A 20,631-nucleotide genomic window follows, 5' to 3' on the forward strand; every position below is an offset into this window, starting at 1 on the left:
ACCGCAAATAACATTGGCAAAGAAGGGAGAAGCACCCCTTTTGATTTAGTGTAACATAATTGTAATACAACATGAAACGCACGGCCCTACGGTGCTTGGCACTTACAGCATATGACCGAGAAAGGATTAATGCTCTTAACCAATTGATGATGTAGTAGGAGTCGGCAGTACCACAGTCAGTTTCCAGGGGAAGGTAAGAGTAGCTTTTCCCATATGCGCTAAAGCCCTGAATCCACATTGAAGTAAAGGGGACACTACCATTACATGTCGTTGTATCTCTTGCGCTAAGTGATTACCAATTGTCATGCAAAGAGCTAAATTCATAAAGAGTGTGGGCAGAGGAGGAGCTGGGGTTGCACCGGAGTCAAGTGCTACTATCATTGTTTCCACGACAAGACTTTGGGAAGAAAAGGGGTTCTACGAAGATAGCCAGCCATTTCTTGTGTGTGCGTTTTGATTTTGTAACTCAATTTCAACTAAGTGAATTATTATTTTCACTATTATTATTATTATACACGGCGTATAATACACAAAGTCTAGTGTAAAAAACACTACATGCAATCTTCTTTAAAAGTACATGTTACTCAGTTTTTAGTGTAGTTAGGCTTAGTTTATAGTATGTGTATTGTGTGTGTAGGTGTCTTAGCTAAGCATAAACAAAAACTACAATAAACCCTAATACAATAGGAGCTAGTAGTTAAAAATAATTATCAAAACAAAAACACATAAATAACCCATGTCACATATCATACAATAACCTCTTCTGAACAATAAGACCATTTGTGTTATATACATAACTCACTCAAACAATTTAACTTCTTGAAACAATACAACCAAAGTTACAAAGTTAAACACTAAATCCATCCTTTCGCTCCTTTCCCTATAATGATTATTAGTAATAATGCACACACACCTACGTTTAATAGATATATAAGTGTCTGATATTTCCTTCTCTTTTTGAAAACACCACAGCTCTTTGTATCCACATCTCAATCTCATTGAAAAGCAAACATATCGCTGCTCATTGCACTCTAACTTCGACTTGCGTTATATAAATTCACACTCACAAAAAAGAAACGCGCATTGCAATTTGTCCACACATTTTGCAACATCGAAATACATTCCAAGCCCTTTCCAAATACACAGCAGGGCTTATATTAAGTCTATTTTCCAAATAATAGATTTACTTGGGTTGACATCGAAGAAAGCGAAATAGCTCCACAGCGAGATACACATTATTTTTGTTTGCTAAATTTTGGCGCCCAATTAAATTTACATTCGGGCTTTTGTGACGAGTGCCGATAATATTGCAAATTATTTCAAGGAGCTCCTGAATTTTTGCCTTGATTTTGAGATTAGTATTTCATCTACATTGATTCATCACCTTTTTCGTTGATTTCAGTTTGCGATTGATTTTTCCTTGAAGTATCTTAACTTAGTTGTGTTTTGTGCTTCCTATAGAATTTTTTTTATAATTTGCAGTTTCTTTAATTACAAAGAGGCAAATCCATTACACTTGAAGCTATCAACTTCAACAACAACGATAACAAAATGAGGTCAATTGCCGTTTTCGCTATTCTTATCTCATGCATATATGCACTAGCTCTTACACCACAGAAAAGAGGTGAAAGTGTAGCTTGGAACTATCAGAAACAAACCACACGTGGTTTGAATTTAGGTGGTTGGCTTGTTCTTGAAGCATACATTACTCCATCATTGTTTGGATCCTGGTTGTTTGGAGACGACGAGAATAATATTCCTGTTGATGAATATCATTTCACTAAGCAATTGGGTAAAGAGGCCGCTGAACATGTGTTGCAAATGCATTGGAATTCATGGTACACCGAAGCGGATTTTGAACAAATTAGTTATTTGGGAATTAACACGGTTCGTATTCCAATTGGATACTGGGCTTTCCAATTATTGGATGATGATCCATATGTTCAAGGACAAGTGGAATATTTGGATAAAGCTTTGCAGTGGGCTAGAAACCACAATCTCAAGGTCTGGATTGACTTGCACGGTGCTCCAGGCTCACAAAATGGGTTCGACAATTCAGGCTTAAGAGATACCTTGGACTGGCAAACGGTTGATGGTAACGTGCAAGTTACAAAAGATGTTTTGAACACTATCTTTGAAAAATACGGAGGAGATGATTACGCTGACGTCGTTATCGGCATTGAATTACTCAATGAACCATTGGGTCCAAGTTTGAATGTTGATGAGCTTAAGCAATTTTACCAAGATGGATACAGTGCTTTGAGATCTACAGGATCAAATATCCCTGTTGTTATTCACGATGCCTTTGAAGCAATTGGTTACTGGGATGATTTCTCCATTGGCAACAATGCATTCAATGTCGTTTTGGACCACCACCACTATCAAGTCTTTTCAGCACAAGAATTGGAACGTAGTATTGATGACCACATTTCAGTTGCTTGTAATTGGGGATGGGACACCAAGAAGGAAAGTTACTGGACTATTACTGGTGAATGGTCTGCAGCTTTGACCGATTGTGCCAAATGGTTGAATGGGGTTAGAAGAGGCGCACGTTATGAAGGTCAATACGACAACTCGCCATACATTGGGTCTTGTCTGCAATACTTGGAACTTGACAACTGGCCAGAGGACTACAAAACCAATGTTCGTAAATACATTGAAGCACAATTGGATGCTTATGAATACACTGGTGGATGGATCTTTTGGAACTGGAAGACTGAAGATGCTATTGAATGGGACTTCCAAAGGTTGACTGCTGCTGGCATTTTCCCTCAACCTTTGACTGATAGACAGTATCCTAACCAATGTGGTTTCCCAAGTAACTAGAGATATTGAACAAGTGATTATGGTATATGGATACGGATGGGTTTTATTTTTTGGTTTGGTTTTTTACAATGATAGATCAGGAAAAGTAAAGTCTCGGTTTGGGTTTTTCATTAATTAATTTTTTCAAGGTGTATATTAGTATTTTTTAGGATTTTCTTGATTATACGTAACTGTGTTATTATATGAACAGTGAGTCGGTTGAGTTGAAGGTGAATTGTGTGCTCTCTGTCATCTTCTCTTGTTGCTTACTTGGTAAAACGCAATTGTATATTTTTTTTCCTTTTGTGTCCTCTCTTCTCACGGCAAATTTAGTCTTTGCAAAAAAGGATTTCGTGACAGATTTTCATTGCACATTTATACAAGCTGCACTGTATATGCCTGATGAGTGTTTTTATAAGGAGTTATGTGCTACGATGCACGAGGACTCTGATAGATAGGTCACTTCGATCTCCAATTCAACGAGCAATTCGCTTTCCACAACCATGCAAATTCGTGCCGTATAGAGGAATCAGTCAAACTTCGGTCCTGCTACAAGAATTGAATAGAGGTGCCGGTCATGAAAAGGAAACAAAGGAGACCAACAATATCAAACCAAAGGGAAAGCAAGATACAAAGATACAGGATATTTCACTGAAGGTTACCAAGGAACAACTTTTAGCAAAAGCAACCAATATTTACTCCAGATTCAAAATCCGTCTTAAATGGCTCTTGAAGAAATCGAATCGTCCATTCAATACTGATGACTACTCGGCATTCTTTTCCTGGATAGTAGTGGGGAATGTGTTTTTGTTCTTTGTAGCAACAACGACATTCTTCTCTCTTGTGATTTTTACTGCAAACACAGTGTTTGCACAAGAGTTTGTTGCTAGAAAGTTTGGAGAGCTAATCACTAAAAATTCAAACATCACAGCTACTTTTGAGAGTGCAATTGTTCCTGGTTGGTCAGATGGAAAGATAAGTTTTAGAAAGTGCTTTGTTAGTCGAAGACCAAAAAAGATTGAAAAATTCATCAAGGGATCACAACAAGAGGAATACGAGAAAAGTTTGCGTGTGAATGACAGTGGAGAAGCAGACGAAGATGAAGATATTTTTGAAGATGATGGGAACTATACACAATTTGACCTCACTATAGAGGAAGTAAATATTTCGTTGTCGTTCAACAAATGGGTCAACGGTACTGGAATGATTGAAACTTTGGAAATGAAAGGAGTTCGAGGAGTTGTTGACCGAACACACGTAAGATGGGACCCTGATGATGATGCCACGAATTACAAAAATGTGTACCAGCCAGGAGATTTTGAATTTGAAGAGTTCAGAATGGAGGACGTGCTATTTGAATTGAAGCAACCAAATGGGTTCAGACCATTTGATGTTTCAATATACAATTGTGAGTTGTCGAAATTGAGAAAACACTGGTTGTTTTACGATTTCTTGAATGCAGAGGTGATGAGTGGCTCCTATGACAATTCTTTGTTCACTGTACATAAAAAGCAAAGACTTAGCGATTTTTCAATCAATGATGAGGGCAAAGAGAGCCCGCTGAGCAAATGGAAAAGAGTAACTTGTTTACGTGTGGACTCATTGAATATTGATCATTTGAACAGGGGGTTGGAAGGTCCATTTGGTTGGATAACAAATGGTAAGGTTGATATGGTGGGTGAGATAATGGTTCCACGGGAGGATAATAATGACATTGGTGTAAAAGAAATTGTAAATATGATTGCCGAGTCGATTACCAAAGAAGCTACAAGGTATAAAAACCCAGAAGTTCAATCAAAACATCCCGATATGCATACTCGTTTAACTCACGATGATTACACTGATATATCAAAATACTTTGTATTAGACTTAACTATACGGTTAAACAATGTTAGGGCAACAGTACCATTCAAAGCCCCTGAATTGTCATACATCAACTACGCACTTATAAGACCAATCGTGGCGTATATCAACTCAAAAAACACATTTATCGAAATTCACAACCGAGTGGTAAAGAATATAAAAGATTTCGATGGCTCCTGGACAGTATATGACTCTCTTCTTATGGACGATATATCTGAGGAGGTGTATGACAATTTTGTTGATTATGTTGCTGATGAGGAAGCGAGATTAATCAGGGTGAAAAGGGTAGGGTTTTGGTCACTTCAATTGTTCCTACAATTGGTCCTTGTCGGATTGGGTGCATTGACATAGTTCCCAAGTTGCTTTCTACCTCACATTTTTAAAATAAGAACCAAGAGAGCAATATAACAGCATAAACTGATTATGGATAAAATCAATACATAATCGCCCCCTGTCTTGTACATTTCCATGTCTTTCTCTGGATTGTAGAATACATCAACATGCAATGACTTGTAAACTCCGATAAAATAAAGAATACACCCATACACTGTGTACATTGTTCCTATTGGCAAAAACTCCTTTGAAAATAGCTTGATAATCAATATTGAAAACGAGAAGCACCCAATGGCAGTCCTTGTGTATGCACCTTCATAAGTCCTCTGGTGTGCTCTGATATCCAACTTTAAATTATCTTCAAAAATATCGATACGTGATGGTAACCTACCTCTTAACGGCGCAGGCCGCCTTTCAATCGACATCGTGGTATAGCTTCTGTAGTGTGGCACAAAACATGAATGTGGATCCTTTTTTTTTTTGTTCTCATTTTCTAAAAACACTCTGGATAACACTATTCATCGCAACCAACCACACACTCAACACACTATGGCCGCCGCTAGAAGACTATGGGTAAAGCTAAAACTATCGTCCAAGTACCTTGCCACACTACCCAAGTTTGATTCTTATGTGTCCAAATCAAGGTTGAAGAAAATAGCACAAGACGAGAAAAAGGGAATCAGTCCATCAATATCCAGTCTGCAGAGATCTTCTCCAGCCCCAGAAGGTACAGGTACTCCTGGGCCAACGAATAATGCAAGTAGCGCTGGTGGTGCTGGTAATTCAGGGATCAGCCAGTACAAAATTAATGTGGGACTTAAGGGTGACTCAACTTCAGGTCTCACCATGAATAGTATAAACCCCGCCCTTTACGTGCTAGATAAGTCAGGTAAACCATGCAGACGCTGGGTGAAGAAGCAAAAACAGTTTAAGAGTTTCACGGGATTCAAAATGAAATATACAAAATATGAGGCGAAGGAGCCAAGTCCGAAAGAAGAAAAGAAGGGTGGAAGTAAAGCGACCGGGAAAGACCCAGTAGAAGCTAAAGATAAGATAACAACTGCAGCGACAGAGATAAAAGTAGAAACATAAATGGGGGGTATTGTAAGTTGTATATTCGTATCAAATAGCTTTGAAAAAAAATTAAATCAAAAATGTAATGAACAACTGGTGATCTCTAAGGAATGATAATTAGGAACATTGGCATAAGGCGATGCACTCGCAGACTCCTATCAACTAAGGTCAAAGAGGGTTCGTCCACAAATACCAGCCATGCTATCTCAAATAGGCAACTACTCTACACAACAGACGCAGCTTCACCTGGATCGGTGTTTTTCTTACCACATGGAACAAGAATACTAAACAAGCTTATTCAATTTATGAAGAATCAGCAAATAAGGTATGGATTTCAAGAGGTTGTCACTCCTTTGATATTCAAGACAAAATTGTGGAAGAAATCGGGACATTGGGATAATTACAAAGATGACATGTTTAAGGTCGTTGGGTTTGATATGTCGAAAGAAGAGATTCCTGAAGGTTCCATAGAGGAGCACGAATATGGGTTGAAGCCAATGAACTGTCCGAGCCACTGCATGATCTTTGCAAAATTTGATCGTAGTTATAATGAGTTGCCGATAAGATATTCAGATTTCAGCTCATTGCATAGGAATGAGGCAAGTGGTGCGTTAAGTGGATTGACAAGAGTGCGTAGGTTCCACCAAGATGACGGTCATATATTCTGCAGTGTTAGCCACATTGATCAGGAGATTAAAAACACATTAGATTTGATCAAAGATACTTATGCCGTGTTTGGAATTAATGAAATTGAATATTACTTGTCAACACGACCAGATAAATTCATGGGCGACATTGAAACCTGGGATCAAGCTGAATCGCAGTTGAAGAAAGTGTTGGATGAAGGCACCGGGAAAGGAAGCTGGGAAATTAGAGAAGGTGATGGTGCATTCTACGGCCCCAAAATTGATGTACTCTTGACGGACGCATTTAACAAAAAGCATCAAGTCGGGACAATCCAATTGGACTTTCAATTACCAAAAAGATTTGACTTGAAATACGCTGCCGAGGATGGATCGAGAGATAACCAGCCTATTTTGGTACATAGGGCTGTATTTGGATCTTTAGAAAGATTCTTTGCCATTTTGTTGGATCATTATCAAGGAAAGTGGCCATTCTGGATAAATCCAAGACAGGCTGTGATAATACCTATAAACGATTCGCATGTCGAAAAGGCAGAAGAATTGCAACGCAAGTTATGCGGGGATATAATAAACTCCCAAGACCTGATCTCCCCCTTGACTGGGTTTAATTTTCATGTTGACATGGATAAAAGGGCTGCAACAGTGGGACACAGAACTAAGGAAGCAATTAAAAGTGGTTACTCCTACATCATATTGATTGGAGACAGAGACATTGCCAATGGCACCTTTTCGATAAGATCTAGAGATGATCGAAAAGTTTCAAACTTGACAAGTGACGAAATTTATCAAAAGTTCATAGACTTGGAAAAGAAATATCAATAGATAACTGTAAATAGGCGAATATACAATATGTACAAAGTGCTCACAGCTTGCCATACCCCTTGTTAGTAAGTATCTTGTCAATTTCGACCCAAAAATCACGAACAATCACCTTATCTTTGAATCTCTTTTCACCTCTGTCAACTTTTATTTCATGAACATTCCATTCTTTTATTTGATGCGGCGTGGCCTCTCCTTGGTATCCCAAATAATACCCTTGATATTTTTGAAACAAGACCTCTGGTTTGGAAAACTTGTACTTTGAAAATTGCCAGCTTTGGCCTGTAGTGAAGATTGCAATTACTCTATTCCAATAATCTGGATTAGTGAATAAGTCCACATTGTCAACCACCATAATTTTTTGACCAGTGGATATTAATCTGTCTGAAGGATGGTTGAGAATAACAACACCGGAATGTGGTCTGTTGCTTGGGACAGGCTCTGTGTAGCGTCCATTCTCAAGAAACTCTTTTATATTGGATAATGAAAGGAGTGCTGTCGTAGCAGGAGATACAATAATGATTGGTTGTTTCTTTGACCCACTTTCCTTCTTGGCTTCTTTACTGCTTGGTTTAGCACGTTTCAATTCATGCATGAACTTTTTGGCATCTGATATTAGATAGCTAAAGTCAATGTTCTTGGAACCTCTCAATACGGCATTATGATCAACCGACTCCTTTTCAAACTGACTTATTCTTTCCATCTGCGGATCGTCAAGTTTGTGTTTTTTCGATTTGACAGCATCAGTTTTGACATCAGCTTTGACCGCTTCACTTTTTCCTTCTTCCTTTTCTTCCTTAACAAACTGACAACTGTCAATGGTTCCCTTTAACCAGGTTATCAAGTCATATCTTTGCAAATAGGCAAACGCAGGTATTCCATGTTTACTTGCTTTAGACTTGTAATCAACATCTGGGGTTTGTTCCTCTATCCAACAAAACACGACTGATTTTAAGTCCTGTGGCTCATCGTCATTGTAAAAGTTCGTTTTCAAGTCTAAATCGTACTTTTTCTCATTATCACCAAATTGAACTTGCGTGGCTTCTTGAATGAGTTCCGTATCTTGCCCATCACCACTGTAGAGCTTGATGGAATCGCTGGCAATAGCAGCATGGCGTAGAGCTTTGAGAGCTGTTACACCTGACATGGAGGATATTAGTGTATTGATGAAGAATTTGAGTCAAGTTGAAGTTTTTTTGTGACAAAATATTTTCGACGCTCTTTGAAAACAAGATACTTAAAGTCATATGGCATCAACACAATCCCATATCATTGAGGTGATTTCAATTTTAATTTGATTGGTGATATCGTTTTACATCAGCTTGGTGCATTTCGTGGTTCACGTTCTTAACCTCATTTTTCTTCAATGAACGGTGCACCTCACATTGGAGTTACCACGGCTCAGGTCATACAATGGCGTGATGAAGCACAGGAGACATTAAGAAAGGCTCAGAAGTTGTGCACTGCCGCCCAATCGTCGTTGCAAAAGACGCTACAAGATTTGACTGTTCAACTTCCGGATGAATTAGAGTCTGTTGAGCATTTGTTCGAGTCTTATCAAAACCAATATGAACTAATTGACAAGCAAATCAAAAGTTTAAAACAAACGTTGACCGAATATGTTGATAAAGTGTTTACTGACATGGAGGGTGTATTGAATCCGAGTTTAAAGCAATTGGACGTTATAACCACTAGATTAAGGAACACTAACGTGCCACCGTTCGTGTTAACTTCTGAGGAAGCAACTCCAAAAACATTACTTGATTTCATTGCTACAGAATCAATCGATCTTATCAGAGAAAACATTTACATTTACAGAACAAATAGTGCCAAGATTAAACAATTGCTACTGGATGAATTTCAGATAAGCATCTTGAACTTACATCAACATTTTACAATGCAACATAACATCATTGACAGGGAGTTTGATCGCTTAGGGCCAATTCAAATCGAATTTAGAACTGCTCATGGAAACATACTCGAATCGAAGGGTGTTTTAGGAACCACTCTTAAGGAAAATCAAGCTTTAGAGAATGAGTTGGTTTCGCTTTTGCAAATGTTGACCAATCATTTTGATCAGTGTAATAAAGCTGTGGAGTTACTTTCTTCACCAAGCAGCAATGTAAAGGTTAATATAAAAGTTTTAGCAAACGACGCTAACGAATTGAGTGAGGTTTATAAAGAGCTTATGTCGATTTATGAAATTGTATTGACAAATGAAACGAAGTCAAACAAAACATTTCAACAGTATAGCTCCTATGTTAACAAATCACGGGAACTCATAGGTTTAGAAATGACGAAAGTGAGGGACTTTAAAGTTACTACACTACCCAAGTTCATATTGCTACTACACGAGTCAATTAATATTTTACAAACTTGTTCTATAACAGATGTAACGCTTGAAGAACTATCACCCTGCGAAATTTACTCCGAGACAATAAAGCAGTTGATATACCACTACTCACAATTTATCGAGATCTATGAAACCAAGTATCTTCAAGAATTACACCACGAAGAATTTGTGTATCCAAGGAAATTTCTAAAAAGAATTGGTGATTTTTTGAATGAGGAATTGTACCGCATGCAACTTGAAGAGTCAAATCACAGAAAAGCTTGGCTTGCGAAATATGGAGAGTTTATTCCTAGGGAGTTCAAGTTGCCGGGCGAAGATGAGATGCCGACCGTTATGCAGGTCATAACGGAAGGCTTGGAACATATACAAAAAGAAGATGGGGTTGAGAAGTTTAATGATGGCGAAGAGAAGAATTTGCTAGATTTGATTAGATCATTTAGGTAACTAGAGAATAAAGAGGCGTAGTAGTTTGCAAGTTTACCTGTAGGAGTAGCTCAAATGAACTCTTTCTTTTTAAAGTTGTGGCGCTAATTAATCGCGCAGGAAAATAAAGGATCAAATTGATACATGTAATTATATAACTATTGGGTTCATGGGGCAGAGACCACATTGGAGCATATCATTTGTAAAGCCTGGACTGGAACTCGACCAAGACGATCCTAATGATAGCCTAAATAGGAAGAGGCTGAGACCCATGATGCTGTCCATCCATAGTGAATACAGCGACTTGGAGGACGATGTCGAAGTGAATGAGCACAAAGATTCGGTAGGCGAGGATAGAGATAGCGATTCATACATGGATGTCAAAGAGAATAGCGAGTCAAATCTGTATGAGGATAGTGATGTTGACATGGATGAGGTTGGAGAGGATTTTGAAGACACTGATTGTGAAGATTCAATAGATTCGTCACTGTCTTACTCAACTCACTTGCAGCATAAAACGCGTCAACCAGTTCAGTCATTAGGCAACTTCAATATATCCAAGACATATGAAAAGTACGGTATTGGCGCATTATTGATGAAAAAAATGGGATTTGAAGAAGGGAAAGGTATCGGCAGTAGACAATCTGGAATAATCGCTCCGTTAAATGCAAATCCAAATAAAGGCCGACTAGGAGTTGGTGCAAAGGAATCTCTGCCCTCATGGAAAGAGAAGGGGAGACAGCGACAACATGACAATAAGGATGCGGTTCAGTCACGCAGGTTTAGTGATAGACAATCTTCAGATGATTTCGACGACTACACCAGGATGTATCAGCCTAGCGAGTTTGAGGTGATTACGTTCAATATCTACAGATTGATAATGGATTTTGGCGATTTGGGTGTGGATGTACCCACTCACCTAAGAGATTGGGCAATGTCGGTGAGGTCGACCGCTACTGAAGAAGATATAGACCGCCTAAAATATGAGTATGGTCATCTAAAGGATGTTTGGTATGACATATCTCTGATTAATGAAGAAGAAGAAGGGTTGGATCAAGAGTTGGGGTATGCTGATGATGACGGATTCATTGCAGCCCAATATGAGAAACTTCTTTTGATTGCCAAACGGTGTGAAAACCTCCCGTTAAATGACCTAAATAATGTTCAAATAGAGGACGTCTTGGAACTGTTGTTGCAATTACCATTGACAAATGACATTGTTGAGTCAATGGTTGTTACAATTCTAAAACCAAAGATAAATTCATTGATTAGTGTTTCTTTGTATGATTACGATAATCAGAAAGAAACCGTTGTGCCCACACTAAACAAGTATACAGAGATTTTGGATCCTCAAAACGCCGTCCTGTCTGAATTTTATGCGTATTTGTTAGGCTGCTTTAGCTTGAAATTTGATCAATTGTTGAACAATGACTCCGTTGATAGTGAGAATGGGGCTGCCGCTGACGAAATTTTGACAACAGTAACTTCAATATGGTTAGATTTGAGTAACCCAAATTTGAAAAACCACGTACTAAATCAGATTGTCAGAGCTGTGATTGTGCCTTATTTTGAAGAACAAGTACACCAATGGGATTTGCTCACAGATATTACATTATCGGAAAAGTTTTTTGATCTTTTACAAATACTTTGTGTCGTTGGAATTGATGACAACTTTGTTATCAGTGAAGCAGTTGATAATTTAGTGTCGAAAGTTAAAAACTATCTCACATTTGGTGCAGCATTATCTGTATGGTATAACCTTGGTGATTCGAAGCAAATCGACCTGGCTAAATTGCAGATAACTCTTATTATGCAGCATTTAGTTCCTGAACTTGAATCTTTTAGGAAGTCAACGAAGCTGTCAGTCCAGGATATTTTTAAATCGTCATTTGCTTCATGGGTGAAAAGCTTATCATTTGTTGATGCAACACCCACTACATTTGAGAGTATTCTATATCTATCCACATTTCTTCCACAAAAATCAAGGTTCGCCATCATGCAGTTCTTAGTGTTCAACAATTGGATTGTCAGTATGATTAGAATCTATCGTGCAGACCCACAAGCAGTACCCACCTGGTATGCCCGTTGGTATCAATATTTTACTACGAAATTAATAGATGACAATCCAAAGGAAATAGATGACCTTATTCATTGGTATTTGAGCAAAGCGTTGGACTTTATAAGATCTGATTTTGACCCCGTTGTTTGTCAAGATCTTCCAAAACATGAGGGAGAACTTTTTCCCAAACCAGCTCAAGTGCTCCAACCGATTGAAAAGCAAACGGTCAATGGAATCCCTGCTCACAGACTTCAAATAACATTTCGAGATGTGGTTCTGGAATATTGCAATAAAAATAAAATAGTGATGAAGAAATTAAAGCGTGCTGTTCACAAGACAAAAGGGGTACCGATATTTAAGTTAACGAAGGGAAGCGCTATTAGATATGGATATATCGATAATGAAGTGCTTTGGATTAGCCATTCCCAAAACCCAAACAAGGATGAGCTCTATGAGCCTATTTCTTTAGATACATTGGTGGATAATTTTAATACCTGCTGGATATAAGTAGCTTAGAAATTGTGGTCTTATTATTTGTCAATATTGTTCTAGATGCGCAAAGTGTAAAAGAGAAAGTAGCCAAACGGGGGAATTCTTTTTATTTTTTTTTCTAAATGACTCCGGACCAGAAGAAAAATTGAACTTAACTTAACTACTCAGTTTGTTTCAACTGCTGTTCGTATAGAGCCATTTACGTTACATATCCCTTTTTACAAATCATACTAATGAGCATTATCTTGAGGTCATTGCTCGCCAGGTCGAGGCATAGTAGAGCGTTCAGAATGATGATGATACACGAACTCAAACCAATGATACCTGAAGTACGAACACAAACGAGACTCTACTCAGACGCTAATGCAACAAACACATCACATGGCAGACTAGAAACAACAAAGGAGTTTTGGAGAAAGGCACATATCGAAAACTCAAAGGAATCTGAAAAAGTGTTGAAGTTGTTGAGAAAGACGGGTGCTATCTCCATACTCGTAGTATTTGCTTCAATAGCTTATGCTGCTTTTGTTGAACATACAAACAAGACAGAAGAAGAAGTGCAAGGGATTGAATACATACCTAATTTGAAGGAGGACATAAGGTACAGGAAAAGGGACTAGTACAAGTGCCGTCTGTTTTTAAAGCTGTATAGTTTTTCAATGTGATGATTTTATGAATATGATTATAGATTCATCGTAGGTGCTGCCCCCATCGATAGATAGTATGTCCCTAACAGATCTATTGAAAAGTGGACTTCTTACACAAATAGAGTCATTACGTAATTTCAAAAATCATTCATTTGAGTAAAGTCATTTCGCTAAACACAATTTTTAATGAAGGGTCTGAACAAGGCGTTTACAATTATTTCACGCCGTTGCGCAAGAACCCCCAACAAAAGCGAGCTAATAGACTTTAAGGACAGAGAAGTCAGTTTACCCTAAGAGTGGGCATAGCAAGACGTTACAATAACCAGGGTCTTGTGTATCTACTGCATATAAGCTTCATCGATGACTATTTGTGAGAGTCGTAGGCGTCACCACAAAATGCGACATCGAAGGTATTGTGACTACGTGCTTTGCCACACTGCTTTCGTAGTTGTAAGCAAATAAGACTGGAAATAACTTCGGGCATTACGTGGTCTCTCTGAACTTAACCGGTAGCTCGTTACTTTCGAAGTATTTAGATGATGTGTGAAACAGCGAGAAGGATTAATTCACATTGATTACCTAATCTTGGAATGCTATAGAAAAAGGACCTTCAATTTTTCACAGCAATCTTTGAATTCCGAAACCCCATTACCACAAAGCACTAAATTTTATCCATTGTTACACAAATAATACGTTCTACAGATTGTTCATTTGCTATATAAAGACTCGAGGAAAGTTTCTCCTTCTTTGGAATGTCGTTATTTCTTTTACCGCCCCTTAGATCAATTTATTTCACCCCGAGATAACTACGATTGCGAAACAACGAACTTATAATGTACAAACTTCTTTCCAAAACTGCAATTGCACGCCAAGCTACTGCTAGATTGGCTAGAGCCTACTCCACCAATGCATCTGCATCATCGTCAAAACTCAACGCAAAATTGGTTGCTGGCACTGCCGTGCCAATTGCGGTTGTTGTTGGATATATGAGTTACTCAAACTCGATAAACAATGAGACGGTTCTTGGAGTTGCTGATAAGATTAGAAAGGAATTTGAGGAAGGTGATGCATTGAGTAAAGAGCAACAGGAGAAATTCGGTGACGAACAACAGAGGTTGAGAACCGAAAAGGAGGATAAAGAGATTGCTAAAATTGAAAAGCAGAAGAGTATAAACACCAAGAATGCCGGTGCTCTTGATAGCAAAGATCCAGCTTCGGATTCAAAAACCAGAGATGTTGCCTCAGATAAATTGGATGATGATACAAGCAGACATGAAGCTAGTGACCCAAAGAATGTAGAGAAATCAAAGGAAATTAGACAAGATCTCAAGGAAAACTTTCATCCTGAGGGCAAGGCTCAAAAGAAACCTACGAAGAACGAGGGTGACAGCGGGGAAACCGCATACAACCCTGAAACTGGTGAAATCAACTGGGACTGTCCATGTTTAGGTGGTATGGCACAGGGCTCCTGCGGTGAAGAGTTTAAGGATGCATTTTCGTGTTTTGTGTTTTCTGATGCAGAACCAAAGGGAATTGATTGTATCAAAAAGTTTGAAACTATGAGAACATGTTTCAAGAAACATCCAGAGGAGTATAAAGAGGAATTGTACAATGGGGATGAAGAAAACAGTACCGAGGTTGTAGAGCATGTTGTTTTGGAAGTGGCTGAACCAGCAGTTAAGGAAATTGAGGATGGTCTTGATTCAGGAAAACTCAAAGCCAAGAAGTAAGTATAAGTAAAGTAAATTATTAAATCCATTAGCATTAAAGTATAGCCTGTAAACTCAACATGCACATCGACTTGAAGAAAGTTCCTTATGTGCACCTCTTAAATCAATATTGTCAAACTCTTGTAACCTCCTGCGTTCGTAATCATCTCCTAGTAAAATAGTCCTTCCTAACTCACCTACCCTAGTAAACAATGACTCCACCGATTGCAACTGTTTTGCACTCACCTCAAGCAAATCCAATTTCCAATCGTATACGTAGTCACCAATATTAGTCGTCGTAGTAGTATTGGTGATTATATCTTTGATCTCTTCTTTATCCACAACTCGGTCTTTCCCTTGATCCATTTTGTTTCCTACTATAACAATACCGGGCTGTGATACATGACAATGTTGCATAAATCTATCAAACCAATCTTTTAAACTCAAAACTGATTCGTAATTGGTGATGTCATAACAAAGAACACAAACGTCAGCCCCACGGTAAAATGCTTGTGATATGGAATTGAATCGTTCTTGACCAGCAGTATCCCAAATTTGTAAATTGATTTTATCTATAGTTGATTTGGCTCGAGTCGTGGTATTATCAACAGTTGTAACTGAACTGGCAGTGACGTCACCCTCAAAAGCCGAAGTATCTTTCTCTAGTGGCGATAGTTTGATAGTTGATGTTAGATAATCGCCGCCGATTGTAGCTTTGTATGCGTTGGTAAACATATGGTGGACAAATTGGGAACGTAAGCAAGTTTTTCCGACACCCAGATCTCCTAAAAGCACAACTTTTAAAGTAGGTGGGAGGTCCAAATGCTGTTGGATGTTATTCGGGCCATCTGAAGGCTCTGAAATTCGTTTAGTGCCGTCATGTGTTTGATGTTTAGCACTTGACATTTGAGTGTCATATATCTAACAACATACGTCAATGAAATGAAATGAGTTCCTTTTGTATCTCTTTATCCCTCTCAATGTTGTCGCTTCTTGAAGGTGTCACTCTGATACCCAACTGATTGTGATCTGTCGTCTAATCAAAACAATGCGCTACCTTGTATTTCCAAAAGAAATTTTTTTTATCTTTGCTACGTGGAGCCAAGAGGAGATCTGAAACTCCAATCGTCGTTCACTCACACTTCTTCTACATCTTACAAATGAAGGTCTATTACATTGGTATATTAAATACAAGCGGAGACAAATCCATCGAACTAACCTCAGCAAGAGATTTGTCTCAATTTTCCTTCTTTGAAAGGAATGGGGTATCACAATTTATGACGTTTTTCGCAGAAACTGTATCTCAAAGGACCCCAGCTGGACAAAGACAGAGTGTTGAAGAGGGCAATTATGTTGGCCATACATATACCAGATCTGAAGGGATTTCAGGTGTCATAATAACTGACAAAGAATACCCAGTAAGGCCAGCATACACATTGATTAATAAAATTTTGGAAGAATATTTATCTTTACATCCTAAATCTGAATGGCAAAACCTTGAACAGACTAATTCTACATTGGCTTATTCAGAATTGGAAACTTATTTGAAAAAGTACCAAGATCCATCACAAGCTGACTCAATAATGAAGGTGCAACAAGAATTGGATGATACAAAAGTAGTGTTGCATAAAACTATTGAAGGCGTGTTACAAAGGGGTGAAAAGTTGGATGCTTTAGTGGACAAGTCAGAGGCTTTGAGTAGTTCATCAAGAATGTTTTACAAGCAGGCCAAAAAGACAAATTCATGTTGTATAATAATGTAAGAGAATACACGGTGTTTTGATCTATAAATTTCGTCGTATATTTTTTGTCATTGACTTTCGTAAGTATATACAGAGACGGATCATTGACTGTTTTTCACCACTTCAAACGCTTTCAAAAGTTTACGTCTGGCGCCCAAGGCAGCCACTCCTTTCTCTTCCAATTGCTCACTATTCAACTCAATCAAATCTCTCCAATACATATCCTTTAAGCAATCGGTATATTTGTGCAATCTGAGTAACTTTAACCATGCGGGGATATTGTTTAAAAGATCAACACTTGCAACTTCACTAGGCATTGATGATGTGGTTCCAGTTTGACTATTGATTGAGTTGGTAGAGATGTTTGAGTGTTGCATGCTGGAAGCTGTAGGCGAGGTCACTTTTCTTTTCAATCCTGTGGGTGTATTGTAATTGTTTCTTTGGTGTGAGTTGGCGGGAACTGATGCAGAGTTTGCTCCTCTGTTTATCGCATTCTCAAATTTCATCGTCGATGAAGAAAAGTTGTTGAACTTGTCCAGTTGAGGCAGAACTTGATTCTGAGATTGGCTATGTTGAAGGTTGTGGTGGTGATGATTTTGTGGGACAGAGCTCCAGGTTGTACTTCCATGTGGATGCTTCCTGTTACTATCCAAAGCTACTCTGGAGTTAATTGTGGCAAGTGCTCCTAGTTTCAAAGCAGTACTAGACATGTCAAGGTTCTCATCCTGATGAAGACCTGGCGCAGCACTATTGATCAGACTTGATGAATAGTAAGGTTGAGTGTTATTGCCATATTGATAGTAGTATGGTGATGCCTGTGAATTGTTCGCTGCCAATTGCAAGAAATTTGTCTTTTCATGTAAATGTGATGTGGGTGATTTTGATCTCTCAAATGTGCTAACCGGTCCTTGGTTCTTTTGCAAAAATGGATCAGCAGAACGTGGACGTGCTATTCCCTTCTCAAGGTTGAGCAAATTCGGATTGAATGCAGTTGCCTCGGTGTTGGCTTGAAATGCAGACGATTTTTGTGCCGAAGGCTGGCCAAATTTTGATTTTCTATCATTTAAACTCAAGTTCTCCATATCATTATAAAGATCGGAATTCAACGAAGTGTTTCCATATGGTGATAATGGATTTAATACACCTGGTGGTTGGTTATAAGCTTGTAAGTGTTGGTCTAATTTTGCCTGGAATGAGAGTAGCACGTCAACCGGCAAGCTAGCACACAAATAATCAATCATTGAAACTGTGTCTTGTGGACTAAGATTTTCGATCCAATTGCTGAATACCAAAAGATCCAGGTATAAATTCGACTGATTTGAAGGTTGTTGTGATGCAATACCTTGGTTAAACCCCGTGAGTCCATGCCCTGTTCTACGGAAAATATTTGTAAAATCGTGAGCTGATTGTGGTCTATCGGGAATAGAAGCAGATGGAGGTTGTAAGAAACCACCTGTCGGTTGTGAGCTCTGAATTCTATTTTCCAACAATGAACTCAACTGCGGGTTTGATGCTGCCACTTGTGGGGTTGATGATAATGAATTAACCTCCTTTTCGGAAACTGTGTTTGTTGACCCCATATTTAACAAATTCGATGAAATGCCTGCATTGTTAAACTTAGATGCAGCTGGTGCAACTAAATTAGAGCTTGATGTTGGTTGATGGGAACCTTGGTACTGATCTTGACTTAATGAAATGGGTGGTGGGGCACTCTGTGAGACCCTTGCTTGATTCTTCAAGTCTAAGTCCAACTCTGCAGTCAATGTTTCAAACTCATGTTGAAGATTGTATCCAACACTCTGTTGTCTGTTGTAATTTGGTAGGAACTCCGTCTGATTCAATTGGATTTGCTGCAGAGCATTCGGCTGAGTGTGGTCTAGTGGTGGTGGTGAAAGTATAATAGGAGCCGACAGCAGAGTCGATGAGGTTTGCTTTGACTTGCTCTGATCCATTCTCAAATTCACTTGTGGTATATGTTGAAGCAAAAAAGTTGAGTTCTCTATTGCATAAACCTGGCAGTAATAGTATCTATCTTAAGAGATTAGTTTGAATCAATCTTGAAGGAAGCTCGAGTGATATGGCTTGAGTTCGTCTCCCTGATAATGTACTTCGTGTTTAACGTTGAAGTTGAAGCAAACTTTTTTTTTTTTTCTCTTCTCGTTTCTTCCAAGTGAACCAAATTTTCAACTTATTTGTGAGTTGTCCCTCCAATCTTTTAAGGTCTAGGTTTTGTTGAGTATTTTATTTAAAGTGGTTTCCTACTTCTTGCCTGTAGTCTGAGATGGGATCTCTTACATGAAGGATTTGAATCGAATGTACTAGAAAGGAGTGCCCGCGCGATTATGCGATGAGGTCATACAAGGAACAAATGGGAAAGAAAAAAGATAACACCCTGAAAAGAAGTGCTTCGGTTATGTCGAAGTTGGAGGAGATCAACCTAGATTTCTCTCTTGAATAGTCTCAAGAGCATGTAATTGTCCGCATAGATTCAAAGAATGTGAGATGGTAGGTCCTGTGTAGTAGTCGTGCGAGTATTATGAACATCAATAGATTCCCCAGAGGAGTCAGTGCATCTGTTTGTACGAATCAAACAAACAAATTACGTTTTATAACCTGAATGTTTAGGGGCTATCTCATAATGGTGGTTTGTTCAGTTGCGCTACCGATTGAACTCTATGAAAGGTGCAGATTTGAGAAAAGTCCGAATGGTGGGGAGCCGCACAGAAGTCCCACCATACACATGTATTACGTGCAATTTTGAATTATTGCCTCTAATGTGTATATGCGATAATCTACTACACAACATGACTTACCTGCCATGCTCTTTGCGATACCTTCTTAATCAATCTCATTTTCTTGCAAAAATGTGGGTCTATTTTGAGGCAAATAAGTTGATTGTTAATCCTCAATTTTGGAACCACATACAAAGGATGAAAGCCATGAGCGATGTAATTAATTATAATCAGTTAGAAACTGGTTGCAAAGCCTTTTAAAGTGCTTAAATATAATGAGTAAAAGTTGTCATCTTTTTATCTGAGAAAGTGAAGTTCCCACAAAGTAGAAACGATTGCCACTACTTCTGCCTTATCATCCTTTGCGACTTTACGATAGCCTGACCGAGGTTCATGAAATGTGTGCATTAGCGTTTGGTGTTGAAATCATCCCAATACTTTTCCAAGAAGCTGCAGTGTAGCCTTACGGCACGGTTGTTATTTATTGTTTGACAAATGTTACTGCTTTTCATGTAGTGGAAAAAATCTTATTTTGTAGTTCTACGGGATGAAATTACAAGCGGTTGTCAAAAGGGTGTTGGAAAAACTCTTGACGAAAGAGGATATAATGGAGATCAAAAATTCCAGTTAAAGTGCAAAAGATACATCTTATTGTGTTCTCGAATATGGAACGGCTGAATATAGCACTGAAGGCTATGAAGTGAACTCAACATGGCCCGAGGATAAAAAAAACACTTTAGGCCACAAAGCAATTGTTTTTTCCGTTTACTGTCAAAATTTTGTAAAGATGACTCAAAACAATCAACGATTCGGGAGATCTCTCAGCAAACCAAATAATCATTTAACCGAAGGTAGTAAATTGTGTAAGAGTGACAAAGGTGAATCTTATGAGATGCATTGAGCTATTGTTACGCAAGAGCCAGAGATAAGAGATTG

At 38.5% G+C, this 20,631-nt stretch overlaps 13 protein-coding genes across 13 annotated transcripts; 9 read left to right on the plus strand and 4 right to left on the minus strand. All coding sequences in view use genetic code 12, as the record gives it.

The window, feature by feature from the left end:
* Positions 1 to 1,551: 1,551 nt before the first annotated feature.
* On the plus strand, positions 1,552 to 2,826 carry CORT_0B07220 (Xog1 Exo-1,3-beta-glucanase; the record flags this gene model as incomplete). Its single annotated transcript, XM_003867818.1, has 1 exon — positions 1,552 to 2,826. One exon carries the CDS (start codon positions 1,552 to 1,554, stop codon positions 2,824 to 2,826), a length of 1,275 nt encoding a protein of 424 aa, XP_003867866.1.
* A 381-nt stretch (positions 2,827 to 3,207) lies between these two features.
* Positions 3,208 to 5,019, plus strand: CORT_0B07230 (Mdm31 protein; the record flags this gene model as incomplete). The annotated part of the gene is made up of 1 exon (XM_003867819.1): positions 3,208 to 5,019. The coding sequence occupies one exon, from the start codon at positions 3,208 to 3,210 to the stop codon at positions 5,017 to 5,019; it is 1,812 nt and encodes a 603-aa protein (XP_003867867.1).
* A 20-nt stretch (positions 5,020 to 5,039) lies between these two features.
* Positions 5,040 to 5,426, minus strand: CORT_0B07240 (hypothetical protein; the record flags this gene model as incomplete). The annotated part of the gene is made up of 1 exon (XM_003867820.1): positions 5,040 to 5,426. The coding sequence occupies one exon, from the start codon at positions 5,424 to 5,426 to the stop codon at positions 5,040 to 5,042; it is 387 nt and encodes a 128-aa protein (XP_003867868.1).
* A 124-nt stretch (positions 5,427 to 5,550) lies between these two features.
* CORT_0B07250 (hypothetical protein) lies at positions 5,551 to 6,093 on the plus strand (the record flags this gene model as incomplete). The annotated part of the gene is made up of 1 exon (XM_003867821.1): positions 5,551 to 6,093. One exon carries the CDS (start codon positions 5,551 to 5,553, stop codon positions 6,091 to 6,093), a length of 543 nt encoding a protein of 180 aa, XP_003867869.1.
* Positions 6,094 to 6,185: 92 nt separating this feature from the next.
* On the plus strand, positions 6,186 to 7,541 carry CORT_0B07260 (Mst1 threonine-tRNA ligase; the record flags this gene model as incomplete). Its single annotated transcript, XM_003867822.1, has 1 exon — positions 6,186 to 7,541. One exon carries the CDS (start codon positions 6,186 to 6,188, stop codon positions 7,539 to 7,541), a length of 1,356 nt encoding a protein of 451 aa, XP_003867870.1.
* A 40-nt stretch (positions 7,542 to 7,581) lies between these two features.
* Positions 7,582 to 8,685, minus strand: CORT_0B07270 (Cdc73 protein; the record flags this gene model as incomplete). Its single annotated transcript, XM_003867823.1, has 1 exon — positions 7,582 to 8,685. The coding sequence occupies one exon, from the start codon at positions 8,683 to 8,685 to the stop codon at positions 7,582 to 7,584; it is 1,104 nt and encodes a 367-aa protein (XP_003867871.1).
* A 219-nt stretch (positions 8,686 to 8,904) lies between these two features.
* CORT_0B07280 (hypothetical protein) lies at positions 8,905 to 10,335 on the plus strand (the record flags this gene model as incomplete). Its single annotated transcript, XM_003867824.1, has 1 exon — positions 8,905 to 10,335. The coding sequence occupies one exon, from the start codon at positions 8,905 to 8,907 to the stop codon at positions 10,333 to 10,335; it is 1,431 nt and encodes a 476-aa protein (XP_003867872.1).
* Positions 10,336 to 10,483: 148 nt separating this feature from the next.
* CORT_0B07290 (hypothetical protein) lies at positions 10,484 to 12,880 on the plus strand (the record flags this gene model as incomplete). Its single annotated transcript, XM_003867825.1, has 1 exon — positions 10,484 to 12,880. One exon carries the CDS (start codon positions 10,484 to 10,486, stop codon positions 12,878 to 12,880), a length of 2,397 nt encoding a protein of 798 aa, XP_003867873.1.
* Positions 12,881 to 13,098: 218 nt separating this feature from the next.
* On the plus strand, positions 13,099 to 13,485 carry CORT_0B07300 (hypothetical protein; the record flags this gene model as incomplete). Its single annotated transcript, XM_003867826.1, has 1 exon — positions 13,099 to 13,485. The coding sequence occupies one exon, from the start codon at positions 13,099 to 13,101 to the stop codon at positions 13,483 to 13,485; it is 387 nt and encodes a 128-aa protein (XP_003867874.1).
* Positions 13,486 to 14,345: 860 nt separating this feature from the next.
* Positions 14,346 to 15,242, plus strand: CORT_0B07310 (hypothetical protein; the record flags this gene model as incomplete). Its single annotated transcript, XM_003867827.1, has 1 exon — positions 14,346 to 15,242. The coding sequence occupies one exon, from the start codon at positions 14,346 to 14,348 to the stop codon at positions 15,240 to 15,242; it is 897 nt and encodes a 298-aa protein (XP_003867875.1).
* Positions 15,243 to 15,296: 54 nt separating this feature from the next.
* On the minus strand, positions 15,297 to 16,127 carry CORT_0B07320 (Ypt7 protein; the record flags this gene model as incomplete). The annotated part of the gene is made up of 1 exon (XM_003867828.1): positions 15,297 to 16,127. One exon carries the CDS (start codon positions 16,125 to 16,127, stop codon positions 15,297 to 15,299), a length of 831 nt encoding a protein of 276 aa, XP_003867876.1.
* Positions 16,128 to 16,381: 254 nt separating this feature from the next.
* On the plus strand, positions 16,382 to 16,984 carry CORT_0B07330 (Ykt6 protein of the vacuolar SNARE complex; the record flags this gene model as incomplete). The annotated part of the gene is made up of 1 exon (XM_003867829.1): positions 16,382 to 16,984. One exon carries the CDS (start codon positions 16,382 to 16,384, stop codon positions 16,982 to 16,984), a length of 603 nt encoding a protein of 200 aa, XP_003867877.1.
* Positions 16,985 to 17,064: 80 nt separating this feature from the next.
* Positions 17,065 to 18,915, minus strand: CORT_0B07340 (hypothetical protein; the record flags this gene model as incomplete). Its single annotated transcript, XM_003867830.1, has 1 exon — positions 17,065 to 18,915. One exon carries the CDS (start codon positions 18,913 to 18,915, stop codon positions 17,065 to 17,067), a length of 1,851 nt encoding a protein of 616 aa, XP_003867878.1.
* Between the last annotated feature and the right edge of the window lie 1,716 nt (positions 18,916 to 20,631).

This window comes from Candida orthopsilosis, assembly GCF_000315875.1.
Source record: "Candida orthopsilosis Co 90-125, chromosome 2 draft sequence".
Classification (NCBI taxonomy): domain Eukaryota; kingdom Fungi; phylum Ascomycota; class Pichiomycetes; order Serinales; family Debaryomycetaceae; genus Lodderomyces; species Lodderomyces orthopsilosis.